A 27946-nucleotide genomic window follows, 5' to 3' on the forward strand; every position below is an offset into this window, starting at 1 on the left:
TGTCCCTGCATTCTACAGCTAGCAGCAAGAACTGCCCCACAGAGACATAAGGCACCAGTGTTCAACTTTTCAGAAATTAAACTGGACCTGGGAGATAAAGTTAACCCCAAAGGCAGTCTTGTGAGATGACTGCTCCTGTTCCCTGACTCAAACTGTCCCAAAGTCTGCCCACTTGCCACTCCTGACACTGCTGCTGATAGGTACCAATCTCTGGGACTGCATCCTCAGAGCATGGATTTTATAACCCACCTCTCAACAGGCAAGAGGCTTTGCTTTCACCTCCCTGTCAGACCAGCTGATGGGCTGGCATCTATCCAAAATAAAATAGGCAGAGAAAAGAATTCACTGAGCACTTGTGAAGGAGTGAATTTAAAGCATGTCAGTTATAGACAATCAAACAGACATCAAATACATATATTTACTGGCAAAGTTGGCACTGAAATCTGTATTTAAGTGGCATCTTCTACACAGTGTTTAAGTTGTCCTGGCGGTGTTGAAGGCCAGGCTGGATGGCGCCTCGAGAAACCTGGTCTAGCAAAAGGTGTCCCTGATCTATAATAGATCACTGATGGCTTCAAATGTATAGCATGATTTGACAAGAAAAATGCACTGAATTTTTTCTTTAGGTGTTTGAATGAAAATATGTTCAGCCATTTCTAGGAACACAAGTTACTGGAAAACAAGTGATCTCAGCAGAGAAATGCCTTCAGCAGGCCCATGCTGCCACCATGTATAAGCAAAGACGATTAATTCTATTTCCAGGGGCAATCTTAAACTTGACATTTTAATTAAGCAGTGGTATTAATATCTGAGCTTTTTCACTAAACTGTACAAAATTACATAACAGCAGAAGGAAAATTAGTCTGTTCCTGACCACATTAAAAAAGGAAATGAAATACTTTCCTGACTTCTAAGCATGGAGAATATTACTCCAGGTACAAAGTCTGTACTAGCAAAACCCACAGAAGAATGGGAAACATCACTGTTTTGGCACAGAGGTAACATGAGAAGTCGTGAGAATAAAGTGTATTTGTACACCTAATAATAAAAATAGCAAGTGCTAATTCTATGTTTGGTCCAAATCTCCTTTGTACAGCAAGTCCGTGTACAGAAACCTCCCAATGAAAAAAGATTATTTCAGGCCTGTGAAACTGAAGACAACAACACTGAAGACAACAACATTCTGCCAGCATTAACAGCTGAGAAAAAGCTCTGAGACAGCACCACAGTCTGAAAAGGATATTTTGCAAATGTTTCTAGTTGCATGGCAGGCAGCTGCACAGGTAGCAGAAGGGACTGCTCCAGAAGCTGAGTGCTGAGTACCTACAGGTCTCCCACCCAACAGGAGCTGTGACCATCTGCATAAACACCACTGTCAATAGATCTGACCATGTGAAAATTCAGACTAACAAGCCAGGAGAAGCTTGTGACAGTGTCTGTTTTAGAAAACTCACACTTCCCTAGTATTTTCAAATCACATTAAGAGGGCATTAATTATTTTAAGGCTTATCAATAGATCACAGTAGATCTCTTGAACTGTGGTAACCAGGTATTAACAGCAGAAAACTCTTTTGGTATTTCAAGGCAACATTATGAAGATGCCAAGAGAGGACAGAAGCTCCAACTACTCCCACCATGTTATTTGAAAAACACCATCTATAAGCAGAGCTGTTTTTCAGTGTTTGCACTTTCTATCATAATTAACTTGTCCCTTTTACACAAACTTGTGCAATAAAACCTCAGGCTAGCCAGGATACATACCCTGTGGCTACCACCACTGTCAGAGAGAGCTGGACACTGCACAGTTTTATGTAAAGACAGCATTACATGTGCAGTAAGTCCTGAAAAAAATTAAATGTGCAATATCCATTTAAGTCTTTTATAAGCTGTTTCCCTCTGACCTAAACATAATTCCAAGCTATAAACCTTGTATCAGTATTATCTATGAATATGTTTTCAGAAGCATACTTTACTGGAGCAATCAAGTCATCTTTTCCTGTGTTCAAATGTCTTAAAAGTACAAAGCTCCTATTTAAACATCTTACTGCTGGTTTAGTGACTCAGCCCAGCACTTTTCTTCCCTGAATTATGGAATATGTTGAAAAATAAAAGCTCTCCCCACACCCAGTCATCTAAATTAAATAGCAAAATGGGAAAAACAAACCAGCCATGAATAATATTCTCCTGTGAACTCTTCCAGTGACAACGCCAGCTCTGTGCCTCTGGAGGGGTAGGTTAATAACTTGAAAAAGAGTCTGATGCAATCATGGCTTCAGACATTTCATGTCCCAGGCCAAACTGAGACAACATGTCACCCAAGATCTCCAGGGATGCCTGCTTAGGGGCACTGCTGGGAAGCCACTTTTTTTTTTTTTTTTTTTTTTTCTTCTTTAAACATTCATCTCAATAAGCAGCATCTGCAGCTGGAAAGAAAATTCTTCTCCCTCTTCCCTTAATACAAGGGAATGTACATTGCAAAAATGCATGAAATTACACCTTGACTTGAAACCTAAGACAACCATTACTATCCAAGAGAAGACCCTTGAACAGCAGGGTGATGGAGCTCCTTCCTTTGTCTCCTCATCCTGCCTGTGGTATTATGTAAGAAAAACACGTGTTTGGATGTTTGCTCAGGACATACTGCAGAAATGTTAATCAGAAAAGCTAAAGGCACTTAGCACTTCATGGACATGCTGGCAAGACTTCCATATCACCACTATACCAATATAAGCTTTGTATAAGCTGTGTGTTTTACAAGATACTTTGTCTTAAATGGCTTTCCTTAATACTATTTTAAAAATACACTTATCTGTATGGATAAGTACTACAGCAAACAATAAACTTTGTTTAGAGCTCACAAGAAGCTATAAGCTACTTATATAAATAAATGAGAACAGCTTTCCACAGAAGAATCTTGATGTTGGGAAGTCTAAAATTAATCATCCTTCTGAAGGTGGAAAGAAGTGCTATGGACCCTACCAGAAGTCAAAAGGCTCTTTTAAATGATACACCTTCTGCTTTCCAAAGTACTAACCCCAGCAGTTCAGTCAGAAGGCAGCATCGATTCTCCACATATGTTAATCTCTGTGAAATTAGGAAGGGTTTTGGGAAGTACAGGGTAACAAATATAAGAAAAAGATGGACATGAAAGATTACTAAAGCTTAGAATCTCGTGGAGATCAGCAGTCAAGGCTTAAAGAGTTACACACCAGTGGTTACTTGGATTTGTAAATTATTAACAGATACCATCACCATCCCAGTGGTACATGTCAACAGACACTGGGAGTGCAGTCTTTCCCTTTTTTCCTCAGCATGGTATTTCCTTACCTGAATTCAGTGAGATATGTAAACTGCTCATGTCCTTGGAGAGGCCATTTGTTTTGGGACTGGAAATGGGTGCACAAGCTGATGTAGCTCGGGGTGGTCTCTTCCCAGGGACTTTCACAGTGGTTCTCAGCAAGTCAATTTCTTTGCCATGAACGTTCTGCATATAGTCCTGGTAAGAAGAAAGAAAAAATCCAGAAACTAGTATTAAGCACGTAGTTCAGTAAGCAGTAACAGTAATGAGACCTGGTTTCATCAGACTTTTGCCCTACAGTATCTGCCAGTCCCCAACAAATATTTTTCCTCTTCTGTTTTCTTCTCAATCCCTTCCACACTTCTCACTGCGAATACTCCAAAAGTCTGGAGCTTTCTAATGCATCCTTTGGCTCCCAGCTGGATAAGAGGCAATTCACAATGTGGCTGGTTCTGAGCTGCATATGGGAGTTCACCAGCTAGCAGGTCCCAAACAGCTGGAGAAGATGAGGCTGACTGTCCTTCACGAGCACACTTACTTCTGTCTCCTCTCTGCCAATGTTTTATGAGCTTTTATCTTTTTCCCTCAAATTTGGTTGAAATTAGTCAGCAGGCACAAATTTTATTAAAAGGCTGGTAAGATTTCTTGCAAGTACAGCATTGTTTCCTTAGAATATGAATGTTCCACCACACACAAACAAAATCATACAAGGGAAGGTAATATGCAAATTATGTTTGATTACAGTAATCCCACTAAATGTTGGAAGCCAGAAGTGGAAAAGGCTTTTGCTAATTCTTGTTTGGAAAGCCCACAAAGAGGTAACAAACAGACAAACCCAGTAATCTGTGGAAAGACAGTGGTCTACTGACTGGAGTCAAGCCACAGCTTCCTGAGAAATCCATGAGAAAGTCCTTCAACCTGTAAATAGCTTCTGGAAAAACAGGCTTGAGATGCTGCTATCCAGCTTCAAAGGCATTCCCTAGATTGTCCTTGGGCTGCTTTAGATGAAAAACAAATGGCCATAGGTGTCTTTATCAGAGGACATTCATTAAGGTGAGACAGCCACAGGGGCTGCAATCCCAGGACACATCAGAATAGGTATTTCCAGTAGAGATGGTCAATGTTAAAGCCACAAGACACCAGAGTTTTCATCTCCTGGCTGTGGTTACTCATGTTCTAGAAAATAATAATTGGAACTGGAATGACTATGAGGACATTGAAAGAAATGAGGAGACTGCATTTTTACGAGAAGACATGCAAGGTGGGGAGCACAGGACAGCGAAGTACAGAGTGAAAAGGGGTAAGAGCACTGCACAAAAATACATCTGGGTCTCTGTGCCCTGGAAAAGATCAATGTGAACTAAAGATGGGGAAAAGATCTGGGCTTAAACTCTTGAATTAAGCTGGAAACAAAGGGAATGGTGTTCTTCAGCAATCTTCTACGTGGAGCAGCTAGGGGAAAAAATCTATTTCCTTTTCAGATAGAACTTGAATGGCTTAAGAGAGGCTGGGCTGACGCTGTGGGCATCTGCACAAGCAAAGACTCACCAGCAAAAGACTCACCCCCAGTCCTCTGAGTGTACAGGGCAAGACAGAGCCAGATTACAGGGTGAAGACTACCAATGTATAACTAGGTTGGTTCCAAACCTGCAGCATACAGACCTATACACTATGAGAATCAATTTTACAGGTAAATACCCAAATGGACTAAAAGCATACTCAAGGTCTGTATCACTGCTGCCATGACCTGGGGAACAATCACCTCCCACATAAAAATTCTCCCACCTTTGGCAGTGTTAATGATACAAATTATATATTCCATTGAAAACACACCAAAAATCAGCATTCATTTCTTCACAGCTAACATTAATCTGTGATAAAACCCCAAAACTAAGTCATCACAACATCTTTCCACACCCCCCCCCCCCCAAGCTGTTTGAGAATTATTAACAGTAAAAAGGGGGAGATGGGGGCTGAACAACTCATGGGGTGAAGGGACAGAGCTCTGCTGCTGAAAGAAACAACAGGAACCCATGAATAAAAATTCATGGGTCAGAAATGAACAGAATGGTTTTATCCATGGAATATCAAGTTGGTGTAAACTTTCTTGTTCAGTGTCAGTTCTTCACAGATTAAAATACAATAAGCAGAACACAAGTGAGCATTTCTTGCTTATAAGCTCTAAAATGAGGCTTAATCAGATAGTGACCAAACCTCAGCATGGACTCTTTTTTAAAAGAGACGTTTTAGTTAGCGTATTCCCTTTAACGTTTGAGAAGGAAGAGTTTATTCCAAATTCTTCAGATGAATGGCGTGTACAGTTTCTCTGCTACCCTGCCAATTTGTGAGAGGTGACAGGGTGTTATTAAAGCCCTTGTAAATGAGAGTAAGGCAGGCTTAGTTGAGCTATAAACCATCCAAGAGAGTGTAAGTGAATGTTGGCAAACAGGAAATAAATGTGCTGTAGCCATACCGTTATTATACGAAAAGTGCCCAAACACAACAGATGCCACACAGGTATTAATGTCAGCTTAAATATTTATAGGGATATATCAAATGTAAATAATAAAGCCTCTTTCATTGTGTGCAAGATGCATAGTGATTATCTCTGCATTTCCCAGAGGAGGAGAGGCGAGAATCAAGTTTCCAGTCAGCGGAGCATCCCCCCCCTCCCCACCACACACTCCTTCAGATCTGCACTTGGTGAATAAAAGTTAAAACTACAAAATAATGTCGTGGCTTCAGAAGTGCAACGGAAGGTTTGATCAGATTAGAACAGATGAGGGTCTTGCTGTCATCTGGAATAAGCTGCGTTAAAGAAAAGATAGCAAGCCTGATTTTGATATGCAAATGTTACAGATATAACTCCCCTAGATGTTAGTTGTAGAAAATGCTGATCCAAGAAAAAAGGGGAAAAAACCCTTTAAAGAGGCATGAGGGTAATTCAAAGCCAAGTACTTTTAAACAGCACTTAACAAGTCCCTAGAGCCCACTCAACAGCGGGCCACCCCAGAAGTGCCATCTTCTGCCCCTCAACAGCTTGAAAAAGTAGTAATTGCAAAGCCATTTGCATTTTTCTTCTCAACTTGTCCATGTTCATCATTCAGTAACATGGAAGGGGGGTAGGGGGGCGGTGGTGGTGATGCAGGAAAGCAAGCAGCAAAGGAAAGGGAACCCTCCCCAAATGTGTGGATAACAGGAGAAACCCGTGCCCCAGTCCCCTGCACCCCTGTGCTTGCACCTTCACCACCGCTTGTTTTTTACATTTTACTCCTAATTATGTTGCATCTATTGCCATACACTTAATTAGCTGCATTAATGTGATTTCTTTTCACATAGTCAAGCAATTAAGAGCTATGATTGAGTTTCATTCAATTAGCCTCAACAAACATGCTAATTGATGTCCCAGATGCAAATGAGGTGCAATGAGAGAAACCTGCTAGCAATTGAGAGTTGTGGTGGGGAGACCCACAGCTCTCAGCTTGCTGACAGCAGCACAGCTTAACACAGCTTTCACCTTCGGAGAAGCTGCCTTCGGAGGCAAGGCAGGGGGATCACAAGCCATTAGTGCCTCCGTTGTCCCAAATAGATCCCTACAGGAATAACAGGCAGAGCTGAATCGAATCAACGTCGGCTCCAATTCTCACAGCAGCCACTGGTGTGAGATGGGGAGGAGAGGAGCATTTTCCTGAAGCCAGGCAGGCTTCACAGACCCTGAGAACACCCCTGCTTCTTTGGCTAAGGACTACAAAAGGTCTCCATCTGATATCTGAGCTTGTGAAATACCATGCAGGTAATAGCCTGCAGTTACCAGTAACTGGCAACTTAATCATAGTCAGCTGCAGGACAATGCTGCTTCTTCCACCTAAGGCCAAAACACATAAATCGATCAATAATCCCTAAAAATGTACTTGCTGTATTGATTCTCATTGCTTTGCATCCTGAGGTTACCGTTAGTGGTTTGCTCAAATATAGTCCTGCCAAGGTGTTAATTTGACTACTCAAGGCCATTGACCATTATCCGGGGGACTAAATAAACTGTTAAAATATCAGCAAAAATTGTAAAAGCTACATTGACTGAAGATGACACAAACCATTATTTGACAGCACCACAAAACGAATTGCCTTGAGTAAGAAGAAACAATGTGCCATGACACAGAATAATGTAAAGTAAAATTAGTTTAGTTCTGCTCTTAATACAACTGTCCATTTACAACAGCAGAAATTAATTTAACCAATTAACTGAACAGAAGCCTTTCAGACATGCAAATTGAACAAATGGGTCTGATGTTTTCTAAACAGACCTACCAAAAAGAAACACTGCAGTTTGGGGAGGGGGCTTTGTTTTCAGTTCCAGTGGTTGTTAAGATTTGCTGCTGTACATGGTGATGGCTTCTGATTGCTCTCAAACCCAGAGAAGACACCCCACCAAGGGCCACAAGCTGAACCCAGACTTATGTGATGTTTCCAGAAAGCTGCTTACTTTCTCCCACCCAAGAAGACTGAAGACGGGAGGCTCTTTCACAGCCATGCTTAATGCTGTTGCTGCCCGCTTGGCCCCTTTTTCAGGGGAGGAAGTATGGGTGAGACTGAGGGAAAAGCAGAAGACGATGGCTGCTTCAATCCTTGTCTCACACCTTTCCAGTACCTAGGTTACATTTTAAAAACATGGCGTTTCATGATCAGTGTATTAAGTAAGAAAATGTGGATAAAAGCTTAGTTATTGAATTATATATATAATATATAGCTGCTACCCGGAATGATAAATGCCCTGTGCTTTTCTGGAAATCCAATGTGTTCTTAAGACAGGTGTCTTGATTTGAAAAGTATTTTCCAAGGTAACAGAAAACAAGCCCATTAAGAATGAGAGCAAAGCAATTTTAGGAAGCCAGGTTTCTGAAGCCCTGAGGAGGCAGGTTCTGGCAGCCTGCCCGCACGGTCAGGTTCAGTTCTGCTCTGGCAGCAGCAGAGGATGGAGCTCAGCTCTTTCCAACTGAACTGCTTTGGACAGTACTTCTGTTCTGTGACTGCAGTGAAATGGCTCAAGCTGCAAGCTAAGCCTTCTTGGCCAAGAAACCTCACCAAGAAGGCAGAAAGCAAGCTGCAGAAGAGCAATACACAGATGGACTGTGGACAGAGAGAAACCTCTTCATTGGAGTTACACTTTCTACCTCATAGCATTTTGAGCAGTCCCTTTCTATGTCTGTAATGGTTCACAGGTAAGAATATCACATTTTTTTCTCATTTTGAGCTAGTAAAATCTCTCAGAAGTCTCTTTTCCCAGCCCTAGGAACTGTTTCAGGCTCATGATTCTTCCCAGATCTGTCTCTTGTTTGCACTGGGCTTCTGAAAAAAACCTTACTGGCATTTTGTGCTAGTTTTTTCCCCACTGTGCAATCAGACAAAACACTCCCAAGGCATAGCTTACTGAGGTTGAGATAGTGTTTCCTGATCTGAAGTGAAATAAAAACTATTACGGAAAAGAAAGTTTACAGTTGCATCTTGGACAACTGACTGTTGGTGGCATATTTTTGAAACACAATTCCAATTCTGTGAGCTGCCCCATCAGATCCACAAAACCTATTGTTCGCCCTCGGCAACGACCGCTTCCAAAAAACAAAACCCACTCTCCTCCCCTCCAAACCAGATCAAAACCCCCAAACCCCTGGCAGACCAGTAAATAGATGGAGCCTTGACTTTTGTGCCTCTCTGCAGCAGTCAGACATTTTTATTGCAAAATGCCGTCTGGAAAAGATGCAAAACAAAATTGCTAAACTGTAAAAAGAAGAAAAGGGGGAGGGGGGGGAGAAGGAGGAAAAAAAACCCAAAAGGCCCCCTCTTCCCTTTGCTTATTGAGTTCAAAGGCATAACTTGCAGCACCCTGCAGCAAATGGGAAGCTACACTAATTTTAAAGCCATAAAACGCTATAAAGTGCCCTGCGGGGCAGGACTACACTGAAGCATAGTTGCACCTAAATAAGACATGGTTCATTTACTTCGCAGCTTAGCCTAATGTAATCATCAGCGGATTTCTAGCCTAGAGTTGTAACAGGCAAATAGCCGCTACTGCGGAGGCGACACTCCCAGCCATTGAGGGGCCTCAGCTAGATTGCTGTTGATTAGAAAATTTTTCAGTTTTGACAAGCACTTAATGAACATAAATCGCTCCTTGATTGGTTTCCATTTGGGGCCACGGGCATACCTAAGAAGAAACAAAAGTCTCCAACTCCTCTCCGCCTCTCCCTTCCTGGGAAGGACTTCAGCGACAAACCTACTGTCAGGTTATGAGGCACGGTGGAATATATTCATCAACTGTTCCTGTTAAATTGGCCATCCTACCCTTTTGTGTATAAATACCTCCACAATGTAATCCGGCTTCGTAATGTATGGTTAATCTTAAGAAAAGCACAGAAATGTTTTTTTTTCTGAGGAAAACGCAGGAATGAAAATGCATCCTGGAAAACAGCGATCGCCCTAGAGCACTCTGTCCTGACAAAAAGAAGGTCAGCTCAAGTCTGTATTATTCACACTGGGAATCAAGAACATTAAATTTCAGTAAGAAAAAGCACTGACTGTATCTAGGCTGTGGTGTTAAGCAGTTTGATCAGTGTTGCAGGGGCCGTGGAGGAAGTTAGGGCAACATTTTCAATACAAAAGCAGTTTCACAAAATGTGGGCTTTTTAGAATGAGCCACCTATTCTCATGAAATATTAAAAAAATTCTCCATCTGTACTCCACGTCTCATTCAAACTTTGTAACAAGAACCACTGTAAAAGACAAATCAGAGTTTTACCATCCTGAGTAATTTATGAAGTATTTATATCCACAGCAATGGATATAATTCCTGTCCTGCTGGACAGGGAACTCGGATTTTATGAAAACTAGTGATTACTTATTAGTTGGACTGGCCCTTTGAATTGCTACTCATTCTGATACAAAAATCTTCCCCAGTCTTTTTGGAGAAGGAGTAGATGCAACACTGAAATGTGTGTTTGCTGCTCCTTACTACATACTGCAAGTCTGTACAGCTCTCAACAGCAGTACTGTATTGCTACAACATTCTCTGCTAATTAATGGGATAAATGTTGTGACCTCTGAAATGAATGGACTTGAAACTATAAGTGCTTCGTGTTCACCTTGTTTGTGCATTTGGTGACCTGTGAATACCTGTAACAAGTCATGGAAGTGATTGTAAGAAGTTACTGTGAATAAATCAGTCTTTCACTCTTTCCCCATCAACTTGGATTACATCTGAGTATTCCACAGAGCAGCTTCCTGACCATCAGGAACAGCCATCGGATTTTTCACTAAGCAGAGCAGGTGTAACAGCACTGTCAGGAAAGACTATTTCTAGTTTGAAAAGCCACAAAGCCACAAGGGGAGGAAAAGAATTTGTCTTGACAGTTATCCCAAGTTAAAGGTCTCACTTTAAAGGCTGCAAACACATTTTAGCTTCTATTTTCCCCATAAATTTTAAAGTTTTTCTCTCAAACTGATTTTCACTCCATTTCATCTTTAAGATAATGAAGTTCTCCGGGAATGAGTGATCTCTACAGCTATACTGCTTTATAAAAGCCTCTTTTGCTTTTAAAACATCCTAGGTTGCATATGTTTTATGTTTTCTATGTTTAAAAGTTACAGCAATATGATTAACATTTATTTTTTCCACTGATAACCCCTAGTTAGCCCTAGGAACAACATAATTCACAGTGAAACATGCTAGAATCAAGACATGAACTCTCTGGGAAACTCAAGTCAAGGATGTTAGAAAGCAGAATAATGCTCTGATTATGGCTTTGATGAAAAGGCTTCCAGAAAGAGTGCCAGTTGTGTCAAGCAGAAAAAATATGGCATCAACTCATCAGCTGTCACAAGCAATTACTACACTTATTTTGTAACTGTTCCTATAATTAATTTTTTTTCTATCTTAAATAATGTTTTAGGTATATTAATGATTTATCTTCATTACCACTCAAACTATAGTCCTAATTTTTGCTCTGAAGGACTTGCTTTGATCAGTACTCTTTCAGAAGGCAGGGCTACACTTCACATAAAAAGCAACACATGCTTATCTTTTTGTCAGTTCAAATACATATTTACTAAAGGCCAGTTTGGAAATCAGTTGTTCACAGAAAAGGCCAGCTAGAGGGGCTTGCAGAACCAGCTAATATCCAGCTTTACATTCCTTTAAAGAAAAAAGATGGAAAAAGAGGTGTACCCAGTGGAACTTTAGAATTATCTAAGAGCACGAATATTTCCATTAAAACAACACAAACAACACACTTTGGAGATATTAAACAGCCTGAGATAAGGCAGCCCTGAAAATAAGGCTGAACCAAGTGATGTTTGTAGAGGTCACTGCCCACATCTAAGGTGAGTGAGAAGACCCAGCCCTGCAGCCCAGCCAGCACCCAGGTCTCATGGGCAACTTCATCTGCAAGCATGCTTCCCATTTTCCCATTATTCAAGAAATTTCTAAGAACTGATAATGGTCAAAAATTTCAACTGCAGCTCTAAGAAAAAGGACGTGTATAACATAGGAACAGAGAAAAATGCATGGATCTGCAGCACTTCCAGATATCAAATTAGAGGGCATTTTCAATAGCCTTCTGTCTCTCATCAAGTCTGCTTGTCCTGGTGGAAACAGCAAAACAAAGAAAGCTCAGCCAAAAGCTCGATCCTCCACACACCTCATCTTGAAGGCATTTTACAAGCCCATGAATTGGGTCTGTTTTGTAGAGAAGATGTGTCCATACAACCCACAGTTGAAGCTCTTGTGCAACATTTAGCCTAGTGTTGGATATGACTCCTTTACAGGCTGGAATTTTGCTTAACAAACCATACATTCACTTTATTTGAGGACAGAACAACATCACTAATGCTCTCCTTGAGAGCTCATGTAGGCTGCTCACCTGGTCAGCTCTGTTTATTGGGAAGAGTTTTGAAATTGTGGCTACTGACAGATGAATTTAACAGACCAGGTGACTCCACACACTTCTAAAGGAGACAGAGGACAGGTTTCCCCCCCAAACATTGCTACAACCCTACACACCTCAGTATGAGTTATCAAATCAGATCAGTGAGGGTGAGAGCAAGACTGAAGGGTGGCATTACTGCAACAGAGACCTCAGCAAGAAAAATCAACCTTGCTGAGTAGGTACATGGGATTTAAATTCCATGTGTGTTCTAGATGGGCATCAGACCTTCCTTCTTGTATATTTAAAAAGCTGTTCTTCCCCCATAAGGTGCCACAGCACTATGCTTTTATTTGAAAGCAAATCTAGAACAGATTTCATTTTCAAACAGGGAAAAAAAGTGCTCGTCTCTAAAAAATGTGTTTTCTTTTTTCTTCTTTTCATAAAGGAGGGGTGGCAATGATGATCATGGGGATAAAAAGCAGAAAACGGACATCCCCAGGTAAAGCTTTGTCATCTGCTGACCTGTGGCACAATGGCAGCCCTCTGACAGACAGATAGTGGTGAAACATCATCAGCTATTCATCAGGATAAGGCTTAGATAAAGAAGCAGCATGTAATGCTGCCCAGCAGGTATCCTGGTGAATACATTTTGGAAGTCTTTGCACATGGCATTATGCCATTAAAAACCAAGAGATGCCTAGACAAATTCCCCCAGGGCCCTTTGGGGAGGCTGACACTGAATTTGACAGCCAGAATTTTAGTCATCCACACAAGGCTATACTCCAGAAGCGTAAGATGAATAGGTAGCTATGGTGAACTTTGAAGCCTGTGGGTCAAAGTTCTCTCTCATTATCCCCACCATTTTCTATTGGCACATCTCTTCAGCACCCCAAGAGATGGAAGGTTTGAGGCTCTTGAAAAAACCTGATGTGATCAAGTTAGAAAACAGTAGGGTGCTTATGTACATATATTTTTCTTTTCCTATTTTTCTCTCCCCCCACTTTCTTGAAAAGAAAGAATATGAATTTAGCTATTGTGTCAAATGTCAACTTGGTGGAATTAGCAGTCACTCATTTAGATGGCACAATACAGGAGGCATTTTGATACGTTGCCCAGCCAAACAGGCCTGACCCTTTCAGTACTACCTCCTCTGTAAGAAGGGTATTCAAATTTGATTTTCACTTCTCACCCCTAAACCTTTCATTTTGTGGCCAAACTTTCATTCGAGGAGGGCAACAGTAGATTTCTGCAATACAGGCAGATCCACTTACTAAAAAATATTGTCTTCATGTCTAAGCTGCCTTTAAAACATCTGAAAAGAGACAACTGATCCACTCTGGGCTGAATCTCAAGCAGTATTTAATAATCATCCATTAAATATTGTAATGGCTTTCTGTAACACAGGTGTTCAATAACATCCTATGTTCTGCCTCCAACCACAGTATGAAAAGACAAAATTGTCTTCTAAACTTATTTGCCACCACCAGAGGCCAGCCTGCCTTTCACTTTACAGAATTCCAACTGCAAAATGCTGTATAACCAAAAAGATCTGCATATGTGAGATAACCTAAATCTAATGAACAGTTCAGATTACAGCCAGGCTTTTTATGTGTTTAGGAAACTGATTTTAGATAGTTAACAAAGTTTGTATCTTCAAAAGGAAGACTGGTAGGAATATGCTCCTTATTTTTCAAAACAGTGTAAAAAATTATCCCAAACAGCAAAGCAAGCACAGAATTAAGAATTTACTGGTTTATTTGGCTTGCTTTGAAAAAAGCAATAAGCAGTTACAGATAAATAAATTAGCAAGACTGAACCAGAAACACATTATAAGAGTTCTTTTTGGGAGAAACCCCATTCACTTGGCAACACCCCTGAAGAAATTTTTACTTTCCTGCTTTCTTGCCTACAAAGTTTTGTACAGTGCTCAGAGTGCAACTGCCTTCAAGTTGTTCTGGTCCTGACTCTTCCCCCCACTGTGGTTTGCACACAGCAGAGAAGATGCTACTCACATACTGTTGCCTGATGAATGAAGAATGCTCTGCAGGGTATATTAACAATGGTTAATTGACAATATATAGTACATTGACAGTATGGGAACGTACTGCAGAAGTAGCACAGTGACTCTTTGAATGCTAAAGGCAATAGAAATAAGGCATTAAACCAGCATAATTTAGAAGCGAAATCACATTGTATTAAGATTTTAACACAAATGAGCAAAACCCTAGATACTCCTAGAGACTGGATTCAGTAAAGCTCTCTCAGAAGCCCTTGAACAAGTACCACGTTTTCCCCACAAGCTTCTTCTCAACTAGGGATGGAGTGTGGTCCCTCACCACCACCCAGCCCTGTACAGCAGAAGGAAATGTAGCACCTTACAAACCTCTCTGATCCAGCCAGGTCTGAGCAAATGGAAACAAGGAGCCACGTATCTTTTTCTTGGGGGTGGGGGAGCACGGCAGGGGATAGAGGGAAACAATTACAGGCTAGTAATTACTTCTTCTTTAAATGGATTCTGTCTAATCTCCAATGGATTTACCTCTAATCTCAAAGTAATTACCTATAATCTCAGCGGAGTCTCACTCTGGGGGAGAGGGAGCAGCTCCAGGGAAGCCTGCAGGGAAGTTCTCTTATCATCTGCACCAGGCAATGAAAAACTAACACGTGCACAGGAGTGACAGGAACAATAGAGCAACCCTACACAGTGAGGAAGGGACTCGGGTACCAACAACTGGGTACCAGTAGCAGCTTGCCTTCTCCTTTCCTGATGACCCAGAGATGGCCAACACAACCTGAGGGTAACTCACGTGGGAGCTTCACAGGGGTTGCCCCAAAGGCACACAGTATCTGTGCTTCCCTGCTCTGAGCAATGCTGACACGTGACTCGGGTATTTTGGGGCTACTTCATGGCAGAATTCCCCAAACTTCAAGAATGGCCTAAGAGGCCAGATTTGTCAGTGTCACAAAAGGCAACAGTGAAAAAAACAGACAAAGCCCTGTTCCAGAAGACAGGGCTTAGAGACAAGATTTCTGATGGAAAGCAACTATGCCTTGATGGTAGCTGTCACATAACTTACTAAAGGATTTTTAAAAGCCATGGCCACAACAGCAGAAATTACAGCAAAGCATTATTATGGCAAAACTGAAGACTCCAAAATCTTGTGCCAAGCCAGAGCAAGTGCTGCATACACTATATTCAGCATACAGGGAACGACAAGCTGGTGCAAGCACAGCCTCTGTGTAGCCGTGCTCCTCAGACATCACCCATCTAAAAGCAGAAATTTTCTGCCAAATCCAGATGCAGGTCTGTGAATGCCAAAATTCAGCTACAAAAACGCATCTATTTGAAACCTTGATTTTCACTTCTTAATGAAAAACTGACCAGGATCTCAAAATTATACTCAAGTTTAGAAATAATTGACCCTAAAATGTTGCAGCTGGTCACCTTCTCATTTTCAAATGGGATATGATGATAAAATGTAATACCAGATATAATTCCAAAGACAACGGGAGGTTCATACCATATTTTTTTTATTCTTGCCTGCACTACACAGCAAGTGAAGGAGCTGGGAATCTCCTGGGAGTTTCAAGATGCAGAGCCTCCACATTGGCTTTGTCTTTTGAACTGCTCAGGCACGGAATGAGCTCTCACAAATTTCATCTTTCCCCCTGCACTCCCTCTCCGCCTCCAAAACTGTACTTAGGGGTCGTGCTACACACAATGAGAGGGACAGACAGGATCCTTAGGCAGGGACAATGCAGATGCCTTAACATGAAAATGTTTTTTATCAAATATATTAATACCTATGTTATTTTCAAAAGGCAGCTCAAAAAAAAAAAAAGCATCAGAAAATAAAGGCTTAAACATTTTGTCTGCCTCTTGGGATACAAGGGAACCCCTGTTCCAGGCAATCACCTGTAACAAAGGAACTGGACTGTACTCAGACTTGCACCAGGATATTTTATTTCAGGTTTTGCCTTTTTGAGAGGGAAGGGAATGTAGAGAGAGAAAGAACTTTCTCTGACACAGGGCTCAGCAAAACATATGCAGAACATGGTGAACTCACGTGTAAACTCGGATGGTAGGTCAGCACACCATTGTCACACAACGTCACGTACTTCTTCTTCCACTCCTTATTCAATGACTTGCCACTTCGCTTTAGCAGCATACCCTGGTGGAGGAAAAAAAGACCAAAGAGTCAACAGTTCTGTCAGTGCACAATCATTTAAGATACAGAAAAAGATATAAACTGCCAACATTTCTAGATATGCCTTCTCCTGTAAATTACTCATCTCCCTCTGCTCCTCTCATGATACACATCCCATCCATTCACAGCTTCAGTGCTTGCAATTTAGGAGGAAGAGCTCTAAGTGCAGCTTTCATAGGCTGCAGTCATGTAAATGGAGTAAGACTGCATCAGCACCAGCTTTGCCCTATGGGCAGAGAAAACTCTTTTGCACTGAATTCCATGCCTCACAAAAGCACATTTCTAATGTGATACAGTGGAAGGTTACCCATATGTGCTCCTAGTTGATAAAGACACCACAGTGGTTTCATTTCCCAGCCCTCTAAAATAAATGATGAACCCCAGGACTGAGGATGCTACTGTGTGGTCTGTGCTCCCTTCTGCATGTTTCTGGAGATGCCTTGTTGTCCAGGCTCTGCCTCTTCACAAGCAGAAGAGCAAATGTTTATGTTCTCATGCCCTTTGCAGAAAGGTGACACTAAACTGGAAATCCTCCTACCTACTCATTCCAGCAAAAGAACCAGTTCCAGGCAAGAGCAGCAAAATGGAAACAGAGCAAATACGATTACCAATGGATTCTGGATAATTTAATGAAAATTTAACGAAAGAGGTGTGATCTGAGAGGAAAGGAGGTGGGTGACTCACACCTTTCCACAAATCATATACAACCTAAACATCAGTGATGAATGTTGACAATCAACAGCTGAGATAAAAAAGTCATCATCGGGTTTAAATGGACAAGGACCTGTCCTCAGCTGAAAAATAGCAAGTCACCTGGAAAAGCAAAATGTAACATGCTGTACCAGGCTGAATATGGTAGATCAAAAACCATGCTGTAGCAATCCACTTCCCCAGGAAATTTTCATTTCCAAAACAAAGTCAGAAGGCAGGTCCTAGTGGGTTCATACAGGACCTTGGATATTGAAAATCTTATTGAAATGTCCCGACAGAGATGCTATTTATGCACAATATCCACCCACAGAGACTCACTAGGTTCCACAGACCAGGTTTAGATAAATGCTGACACTTATATTCATTTCATTAAATCATAACCAGGAATTTAAAAAGATGCAAGCTTCAGTTCTCCAATCTCCATAAAATGAGGTTTTTTCCATGGAGCTTAAAAGATGGGAAATCAGAAGACAGAAAGATGCACTATCAAGCATGGTGCTTCCAACTACCATGGAGCTGAGTTTGTTAAAACAGGTTAAATCCTTGAAAGCAAGTTAAAATACAGCTTTACAAAGTGATCCCTCTGTAGATCCAGTGCCAAAGCCACAAGGGGACACGGGGCAGTTTTGCATAAGTAGAAGCCCTCTAGAAATAGGCAAATTCTCCTCTTTCTTTTTGTCTTTTTTTTCCTTCTTTTTTTTCTTCTTGTTCTTTTTTTCCCCTCTCCATTCCAGATGTTACAACTTTCAGCTGAAGTCCCTTGCCACAATCCACCTGACCTAACAACTCTCCTTTTGCAGCCACAGAGAGGATCCCAGAGCAGAAGGCACATTCATGATTGCTTGTTCCAGGACACAAACTTTGAATGAAACTTCAGAGAACACCCCTTTGCATTTCAAAGCAATCTGTGGATGGGACCGTACCAAAAAGCTTGTGTTAGATGACTACATTACACAGCTGTACAAACTCTGAACTTTCTGACCATCTGGGGGTCAGACTGCTTTTTCGTGTGCTGTTCCTTGCTATAACTCAAAACTTTTACAAGAGAGAATGGGGTTTCTGAAATGCTTTCTTGCAAAAGCTTCTGCAAGTTCGAGTCACACATCCCAATTACTGCCTTCCAGTGGTTAGAGACGTTGTTTTCTTCTGTTAAAAAAATGAAAGCTTATTTCTGCCTTTGACTTGTATGTTTGTCTATAGTAGGTGATCTGTCACTTCACCTTTCCAATCTTTCATATTTCACCTGCAGCACATTCGCTTGTGTTTAGGGGGACCCAATTCTAGTTATCACTGTGCTGTGGGGATCAAAAATTACTCTTTCTCTGCACTGGTCTGTTCTTCAGACCTTTTAACGGGGAAAAAGCTGTAAGGATCACAATGGTGTTCCCCTCCTCCTCTCCTTTTTTTGAAGTTTTGAAGAAAGGAAAATATATATTTCATACTTTTTTACCTGTCACACCACTATACAGAAAATGTGCCATTAGTTATGTGACTTTTAATTCATAGCAATTATAAACTCATAAAAAGTAAAACCCCACTACCTCAGTGTAGGACTACTACTATCTAGGTGTGAATTCTGAAATTCTGGTTTTGGATCTAAAGAAAACAACAATCCAAATGGGGTTTAATCTTGCTTTTGAAGTGAAATTCTATGCTTCCATGTTACAAACCACTCAGCAGTGAATATGTTGTACCTATTTGTGCCTAACAAACTGGACTTCCATATTTGTTTTCTTTATGCACCAGCTTGGCAAAAAAAAATTATTTTCTTGTTAGGTGAGAATTAAGACCTGTACAGGAAACTGCTCTCAATACAATGAGCTAACTTGAAAGTGTTATGAAGCAGAGAAGCCCATACAAACTGTTTTTTTTTTCCCCCAAGGCCACAGACCACCACTTTGTCTGTGGTAATTACATAGAATGGTATGAAAAAATGCTCTCAGTATCACAGTTTATATCAGTTATACATGCACTTCAACATTAACTAAACTTTAAAAAAATAAATGGCCCAGATATGACACGAAATGTTAATTCAAAAAAAAAGGAAGGAAAAAAAAAAAAAAAGCCCTTCACTTGAGTCACATTACGTCTACATCTAAGTCACATCAGATACTCTGCCTCAGAAGTAAGACACATGGGTCCCACTGACCTTCAGTATCTCCAAGGCAATTTAGAGGTGGCTTGGTCACATCTCCAGTCATGGCCAAACAGGTCCCCACATACACACAGCACATTGGAAAAACCACATTCAAGTCTCTCAGCTAAAAAGTAAGGAGCTAAGAAATAACTTCTTCAAAAGAGTTATTTTTGTTATTGTTCTTCTTGAAACAATATTTGCCTGAAATTATTATTAATTGGGTTATTATTAAATTATTGCTGACTTGGTAACATTATTTCTCCTAATTTGTATAAAATCTTCGAGTTGTTAGTCTTCCATCTGCAACTTTAACCCTGCTGTAGCTGACCCAAAGCCTCCGGATTCAACACTCAGACTTAACACCTCCAATTTGCTCACAAACTGAGAAAAAAATTCACACTTCAAATTCAATTTTTTACTACCTTCCCTCCAAAACTGCAGTCCTGGGTCTAATGGGGGGAATGCTGCTCCAACCTGACTGTGCTAGCTGTACTTTTAATGAGCCACAGGAAAAAGACTTCAACCAAAGTGCATGAACTTCACATCTTGGGCTTTGCTCGAGGATCTGCACCACCGTACAAAGCAAATGGAGGAACAGTCTCTGTATGTACTGCAAGCTCTTTATTAGTAATGTGTATGCTATGCCTAGTCCCAGGAGGTCATTGCAAGCCAAAAGCAATGTTAAGTGTACAAGCTTTAAATAACTTACAAAGTTAATGTAATGAATGTAAGTGTTATCTGAAATCCATCACTCAGTGGCTTGCTGTAGCCTCAAGCTGTGATAAAACACCACTCATAAATTTATATTAAAACTCTGTTCAATAGCAATTATTTACCAACAAAGATTTATTGATTGCATTTGCTGTTAGAGACTGGGGCTCTAACTGAGTCAATCAGCTTATGTTGTTGAGCTTCAGGGCACCAGGAGAAGTTACAGACTGCCATCAAGTTCTGCATCCCCAACATTACTGTGAGAGCAGCAGCAGCTAATGAAAAGCCACCAGTGTAGGACTGATTGGACATAAGGTAAAAAAAAAAAAATCTCCCCAGCACTGATCAAGGGACCACTACACACAATACACAGAGTTCATCTGAATAGGGAGCAATTGGCTGATCTCAGAGCTCCAGATGCCTTCCCTTAAGTTTAAACAACAAATGAAGACAAATGGTAAAGTGATTATGAATTTGTTTTATGGGACTACTTCTGCTTTTAAGTGGCAAATTATCAAGATTTAAAAGAGTGACCTCTTGAAGTTGCTTAATAGTGCACTGAAGATGCTGGTAAACAGGCTGCCTTAGTCCTTCAGGCTGGCTGGAAAGATATCAGCAGAACAGATGTATACACTTCCCACAAAAAAATATCATCACAATGCACATGCTGGCCACCAAAGAGATGCCTGTGGCCACTGCCTGGCTGCAGAATCCTGTATGGAGCAGCATACTTTGTATTCCCTCTTGTGCTCCATTTTAATTTTCCTGCTTTCCCATGTATTTTGGATTTTCCAGGGTCTATAAGGTATGAAGGGTTTCACGAACAGAGTAACACCAGCTATCACATCTTAAATGATTGCATTTTTTTTGCATATGCTCCAGAAGCAGCGTGTACTTCAGTTGAGCTTTGTTTTGTATTATTTTTAAGAGGATTTGGTAAATTTGACTTTTCTTAGTTTGTCAAGGTAAAATGGAAGGGCCCACTGGAAGTAAGCCAAGACTGGACCTTCTGGAAAAGAAAATATGATATTTTGCTTTCTATTTTCTTCTGGAAAATTACACCACTGCCATGGCTGAGGTATTAGCATCATGCAAGCTTCCATGCCCACTTAACTTTTAGCCAACCCCATACTGTTAACCTGATTCTGTTTTGACAGAACTAAACATGTAATCTGGCACCTATCCTTAGCAGCATCAATTCTTAATTTTCCACTCAGGTCTTTAATTCCCATAATTACAATTAGCAGCTAGCAGTGCTATGATTTTTCTACAACTCTACTACTACATCTAGTACAACATATTCATCAAAGAAAAATTCAGGCCTGTCAGAAACATCCTCCCTCAAATAACTGCAAAGGCAACCACTGGTGGTCAGGATCACCAATTTTTACTTATGTACTGTGATCAATTGAACAAATGCTTCCTTTAAATCTATTAACATGGTGAACAAATGCTGGCAAATCCTCCAGGCTTACAAGACTAGGCAACTCTAACTAGTCTGGCCAGAAGCACTGGAACTAGTCTAGCTTGTCCTAATCACAAACGAGATTAATTCTTAATTGATATTTTTTCCTTCCTGAATATTTAACTGTAACAGGTTTGTAGCTTTAAAATCCATTATTCCAGCACATGGCAGACATCAGCTCAAACTATTTCACCTACATGGAATACTTGCACAATATTGGATTATGGTCATTGCTGCTCTCTCTTAATTTGAGCAGACAGCAGAATACGCCATTAATCCTCTATAGAATAACCTGCTGAATCTGGAATCCTTCCATTCCAAGGCAACGTCTTTTCTCTCAAATCTCTCAAATTTAAATCTTTTTTCCCAGGAATTTAAGGGAATGCTGCTTGTTTTTTTTTAACAGTTAGCTACGAAGATGTTTTATTTCTTACATTTGGAGACCTGTAGTAAACCTCTCTTACAGAAACAGGGCACAAATGGGGACCAACCAAACCACAAATGGCTACAAGAAAGCAGAGCACCTCTAAAGAAAGCTCAAATATTCTTAAACTTCAGTATCTAACAATTATGTTGCAAAGAAACCTTAAAAGCCTTACTGCAGCCAGGCACACTGGAAAAATCCCACATGCCTTCTCTAAAAGCTGGTCCTCGAGCAGTAGCAGACTTTTGCTACAGACTCAAAGATGCTTTCCCACTGAAGCAGCTATTCAAAATTTATGTTACACACCAGCTTTATGAGGAAATTAAGTCAGAACACAGAACCCAATTCTCTTCTAACACCCCCTAAGCACAAGTCAGTAACTCAGTGCAGGAGGTAATTACCCCATGAATGGTTACCTAATGCTGAAGCTGATCAGCTACAATTTTCATCCAGAGTCAAAGGGAGGCTCTAAGACCTGACTTTAAAAAAAAAAATATAATAGTTTTGCTAAAACTTGAAGGACAATCAACCCACAACCCATTACTTTCCAACCTCTTTGTACACAGGCTAAAAAAAAAAATCCCAATGCTTATTAAGCAAGTTCATTGTAGCATGGGCAATGAAGATTGCCACCTCCAATGCAGAACAGCTACCAAATCCCTGCAAGCAACCTGAGCACTAAAGACATGGTAAATAGGAAGAACAAACCTGGTGCACGCTGTTACTGCACTTTTATTTTTATTGACTGCTCCAGCAACTCAGCTTCTGGATTTTGACTTTACCTACCAACTTGTAGGTAATGCACATGCTCCTCTGATATGCAGCACATAATTTTTAGGGAAGTTTTCACAATTCCCCAGCTTGCAGATGCAGTTTTGTAAAAAAGGCAGGCTACATATTCCCAACATTGCTTGGACAAGGGTTCCTCAGGATGTTGTTGAGCATAGAACACAGTAACCTGACATAAGCACAGTGAAAAGAGATGTCTGTACTGCAGTTTGGGGAGTAGAGAACAGGAAGCCATCACCTGGCATGTCACTTTTATGTTCATTAGGTGACAAGCAAGTATGTTAAGAGGCAAGAAGAGTTTCATGCAAGAGCAGTAACCTCAGTGTCCAAAGAAGAATCTGAATGGGAAGCTGAAGACCCAGCCCTGCTGCAGTATGCAGGATGGAGCAAAGAACACACTGCCCTGGCAAAGCATCCTAAGCACAAAGATGCACCTGACCACACAAGGGCCAGGAGAATCCTGCAGACCCTCAAAGAGGCACACTGAGAGACAAGGTGGCACTCAGAGTTAAAGGATGGAAATGCTTAGCAAAGTAGGAGGCTTCTTGAGTCCTCCTTCAACTGACAGCTTTGTGAAAGGGCACTCTTTTGTTAGCACCAAAATTAGACTTTATAAAGCAAATAGCACACTGCATACTCTACAGACATCTATATGCCCCTTCTACAGAATTGAATATTCAAGTGGGTTACAAAATACATGTGCATATTTACAGGAATGGCACATCTCTCACTCTAAACCCAGTGTACTCTCTGAATGAGGCACAGCACCCAGCAAGTCCCAGCATCTTCTTGCCTTACAGTAGTTTCTGCCTCTGTTGCCTTCTGAGGTTTGTTCCACTTACTCTGGACTGTTAAAGAAAATCTGAAATCACAGCCCTTAATAATCTCAAGTAGTTGGTTTATTAACCCCTTGGCACTGGCAGTTGTGGTTTCCCTGACACCATGGTCAGCACTAATGTGAAATGCACTGGGATGCAAATCATTATCTTGCTGTGGGGGACCCATAGGGCTGGTGCCATGGGGTCTAAGTCAGCAGCAGAGAAGCCAGCAGCACTCGGCTCCGTTTGAACTCTTACCTCTTGCTGTGGCTCCAGCACCAGGAGCTGTGCTCTGACTACACAAATGAAGTTAGCAGCTACACCAATCAGCTCAGTGAAACACTGACACTTAGACTAAAATTAAGAGAAAAAACAACACTGGGAAACCGACTTGGTGCAAGCAGACATGACTGAGTGGCACAGTTAATTTGAAAAGGCTTGAAGAGTAGAAACGTACACGGCAGCAGAAAATGCTGCAGGGTCAGGCATGAAAAACAAGTAACGAAACATTTATTTTCCTTAAGAAACAAACTGAGCATCGAGGGAGGATGATATAAAAAAGGGAATCATTGTACGGAGTTTACCTCTTCTGGGTAGATGATATGACTCATTGTAGTAGTGCTCCATTCCCTGAACCCTGAAATTCTCTTTATCATATTTTATATAAAGTAGGGATTTGGGGCGGGGGGGGGGGGGGGAGATTCATGGCAGAAAAGCCATGAAAAGCTTAAAACCCAATTTTAACTTTGTATTCTGATACTATAGTGTTTCCATAGAAACATGAGGAAGACCACTTAAGAGCAGGGTTTTTTTGTAGCCATGTTTGGCACCATACCCTCCCCCGGACAACCTATTATTTCACAAATGGATGCTTTTTGCAGCTCGTTCTGTGCAGGCTCCGATGAAGGGGGGAAAGGAAAAGAATACTGGATCTTTAACCAGTTCCCTTGTGGCCCCCTCCCTTTTTTGTTGGTAATATTTCTGTCATTCTGCCAGGGTATATGGTACAAAGGGTTACACTTTAATTGAGCTGTCAGCACCTCCAACAATCCCATAAAACTCCGATTATGCACGGCGGGGTTAGTGACACACTTGTTATTGTGGATGCCCTATTTGCTAAACCCGAGTCCCCCCCTCACAGGTCACATAACCCACGCGACCTTCCTGTCATTAGCAGCGTCTATTCCTACCTCACTGCTGTGAAAATCACACAAGCCAAGGCTTCAAAGCACTTGCCAGGACTGAATTCGACCAGGAGCTAATCACCCACAAATCCAGCTCAAATGGCAATAATTGGCTAAACTGCTCACCTCTCCAGAGCTCAGCAGTAATTTGGGATAATAAAGAAAAGAATTATTCAGCTAACTGCCCTGAAATGTATGCTTTGTGACCGATACACTTCACATTTTAATAATGATGGACACAAAATCCAATTTAATACAGCATCTACTGAATAACAAAACCAAGAACATTGGGAGGAAAAAAAAAAAAAAAAGTGTGTTCCTTTTCTTTCTAAAAAAATAACAACTGAGTTCTATATTTTTGTGCCGAAAGGATTCACACTTCAGGCTGTGGAATTTCAGGATCAAAAAGGTCTTCATGAACAATCCTCAGAAATTCTGCATTATAATGGGATTGCTTTGAGTTTTTAAAAAAAAAAATTTTAATCAAATGGAGTGTCCTGCATTAAAAAATAATTCTGCTCAACAGTTATACCTCTGGTCCTAAAACCTGTGTAGAGGTAAGATAAGAAATACCTTCTCCTCCTCCCCCAGAAGGGAAAGGGTACCTTCTTCATTATTCTAGATAACAGTATTTCCCAACTGCCTCATTTTTCTTTAACTTTTACACCTTGTCCTCTGGTGACAGGATCACTGGCATCAATGACCCCACTTGTGTGCTGGAAAGGCAGTGACTTTCCCTTGACTGCTTCATAACGTAACCAGCAATCCAGGACACACCAAACTGGTTCAACACTGAACTATTCCTTCCATACACCCCACTCTCCTTCCTCCAGTGCCTGCTTAGACTGAGAAACTGGTTGGGCCTGATGATCTTAAAGGTCTTTTCCAGTCAAAACAATTCTATGATTCTAAACATAAAATAAAATATAGAAAAAATACTTGCATGCCCTGACTTGTCCTACTGTTTATATACCTGAGAAGTTCAGATGACTCAGAGAAAGAAGCTGACAATCTTTCAGAGATGTAGTTAATGGGTGTTGGACAACTGGTACCCTTTCATCATTATAGTGACAAAAATGAAGAATGAGGAGCCTAATGAGAACACATTTCTTCATGCCCTTTAACCGACTTGCCTGCTAAGGGAAAAAGTACATATTGAGTTAACATCCTCATAGAGCTACTTCAGAGTTCCTGAAACATTTCAAAGTGTATCAGTAACTCTCAGTGAGTGAGTGAATGTCCCTCAACACCAGGCAAGTTTTCATGCTGGCCAAGTAGTATTTACAGATGGATTCTGAGAGATGGGTCAATGTCCCTCCATGCCAGCTGCCCTAAAGATCCAAAATCAGTAGGCAGCAATTGTGCCTAGTTCAGAAAGGGATCACAAGTGCTACATCTGTCTCAAGAAGTTAGTTTAAAAATACTTTTACCTTATTTAAGGCATTCACACACCTGCACTTAACAGAAGGTAAATTAGAAAGAGTAGTCACATGAACAGGTATGGTGATGGACTAAAGAGGGTTGCCCAGTAAGATGGCTGAATCAAACATAACAGAACTGCCAGACCCTCTTCATGTTTCATGTTTTCAGAAGAGCTGCAGAAGTGGAAAAACCCATTTAGTCATATCTTTATTTTCTGTTTTACCTGACCACTATAACAAGGATCACTCTGGAAGGGTACTTCAATACAGTTGCAACATAAATGTACGATTTGTTTGCTTTACAAGAGACTCTCTGGTACAGTTTTTTATGCTTTGTGAAGGGAGGAAAATACCACCCTACTCGATGCTAAGATGGTGTCTGAGTTACATGAGACTACCATGGCTGTTCCCAGAGGAGCTGAGGAAGAGCAAATCCCTCACCTTGTGACACCTGAGATGTAATACGTACTCTGGAGGCCACAGCCCATGCCAGAAGCAGTGAACTGCCAACTACAGCACACACTCAAGCAAACTCATTGAAACACCTGTAGTCTCAATGTCATCTTACACAAGAGGGAGATATTTCAACAAACATAGAACATGCTCAGACACAATCAGGCACCTGTAGAAAGAGACAGCTACAACTACATCCCTTTGCTATGTGCTTGACCTCTGAGATGACTTTGAGCTACACAAACTGTTTATTAAAAATTATGATTTATCGACTAGGAGTAGCTGAGAGTTATTTGTAAAAAATCATTTTCAGAACATATACAATTGTCTTTTTACTTGCAAACAAATCACTTCTGATTGGGCTAATAAATCAATCTGTACTGAATGATCTGGAAGCAGAATCACTCTGGTTTCAGCTTGAAATACATAAAAACGTGTAGCTTTTCACCCAAAAACCTTCTAGCTCTGGTCGAGGGCCATGAATTCAGTTGCAGAGAAGAAATGCTTAAGAAGAAATTTTACTGGCTGCAAAATTTCCCTGAAAAAAACCCCAACATTCAACACCTTTGATGACTTCAGCTGATCAATAGATCCTATAGGAGACAACAGGAAACAAGGGGCTATGAGTTGCTGGCTTTCATCAAAGACCAACTCAATGTCTAATGGAAAAGAAAGAAACTTTCCCAGAAGCAATGCAGAGGACCTACAGGGTCAGCAAAGGTCACTGGTATCTCTCTTCAGCACAAACTTGTCAGCAACATTTCTGTAGCCTCCTCATTGCCTACTCTAATACTGAATTTTTTAATGACTCTTCTACATCAAATGTATTTCCACATGTATAATGCCTACCTCAACCCCAGTGAAAACCTACACAAAGCCATCTCCAGGGATTTAAACACACGATCGATAGACAACTTTCAGATACAGGTTTATTACACTGTGTTCTTAAAGTGTTACTGCAAAAAGGCAAAGTTACTGCTGACAATAAAAGAAGTAATCCATTTTTACTGTAAGTGTTATAGAAATTACAGTTAACAAAATATGAGAGACACAGCCAGTGTCAAGTCATTTGAAAGAACTTTTCAGAGAAACTATCAATCAATGCTTTTGAGAAGGTTATTATCAGGACTCCTGAAGTAAGAACCTGCAACAACCCAAATTTTATTTAATATTCTTCAAAGAAGAAAAGAAGTCAGTTTTGTCTGGGCCTGCTTTGCCTTGTATACAGCATACACTCTACATCTCCCCCACCTACCAAGCTTAGCATTAATCAGTGCAATTTCAAAATAAAGGATTCTGCATATTATGTCAGCGAGTTAAAAATTGTAATATTGTTTTAATGTTAAAATCACTCCAGATACAATACTTCCTCTGTAGTATATTTCATGCCTCATTTGCTTTAACAGATA

At 40.8% G+C, this 27946-nt stretch overlaps 1 protein-coding gene across 10 annotated transcripts in view; it reads right to left on the bottom strand.

Annotated features, from left to right (window-relative positions):
* Window positions 1-27946, bottom strand: part of AGAP1 (ArfGAP with GTPase domain, ankyrin repeat and PH domain 1) — a 346938-nt gene that overhangs the window by 120090 nt on the left and 198902 nt on the right. For all 10 annotated transcript variants that reach the window (XM_071747095.1, XM_071747094.1, XM_071747093.1 and 7 more), the window contains 2 exons: window positions 16284-16388; window positions 3328-3496 (listed from right to left, as the gene is read on the bottom strand). In XM_071747095.1, coding sequence (XP_071603196.1) covers window positions 3328-3496; window positions 16284-16388 — 274 coding nt within the window. The remainder of the gene's footprint in view (window positions 1-3327; window positions 3497-16283; window positions 16389-27946) is intronic.

The sequence above is a fragment of the Heliangelus exortis genome, chromosome 6 (genome assembly GCF_036169615.1).
Source record: "Heliangelus exortis chromosome 6, bHelExo1.hap1, whole genome shotgun sequence".
NCBI classification, from domain to species: Eukaryota; Metazoa; Chordata; class Aves; order Apodiformes; family Trochilidae; genus Heliangelus; species Heliangelus exortis.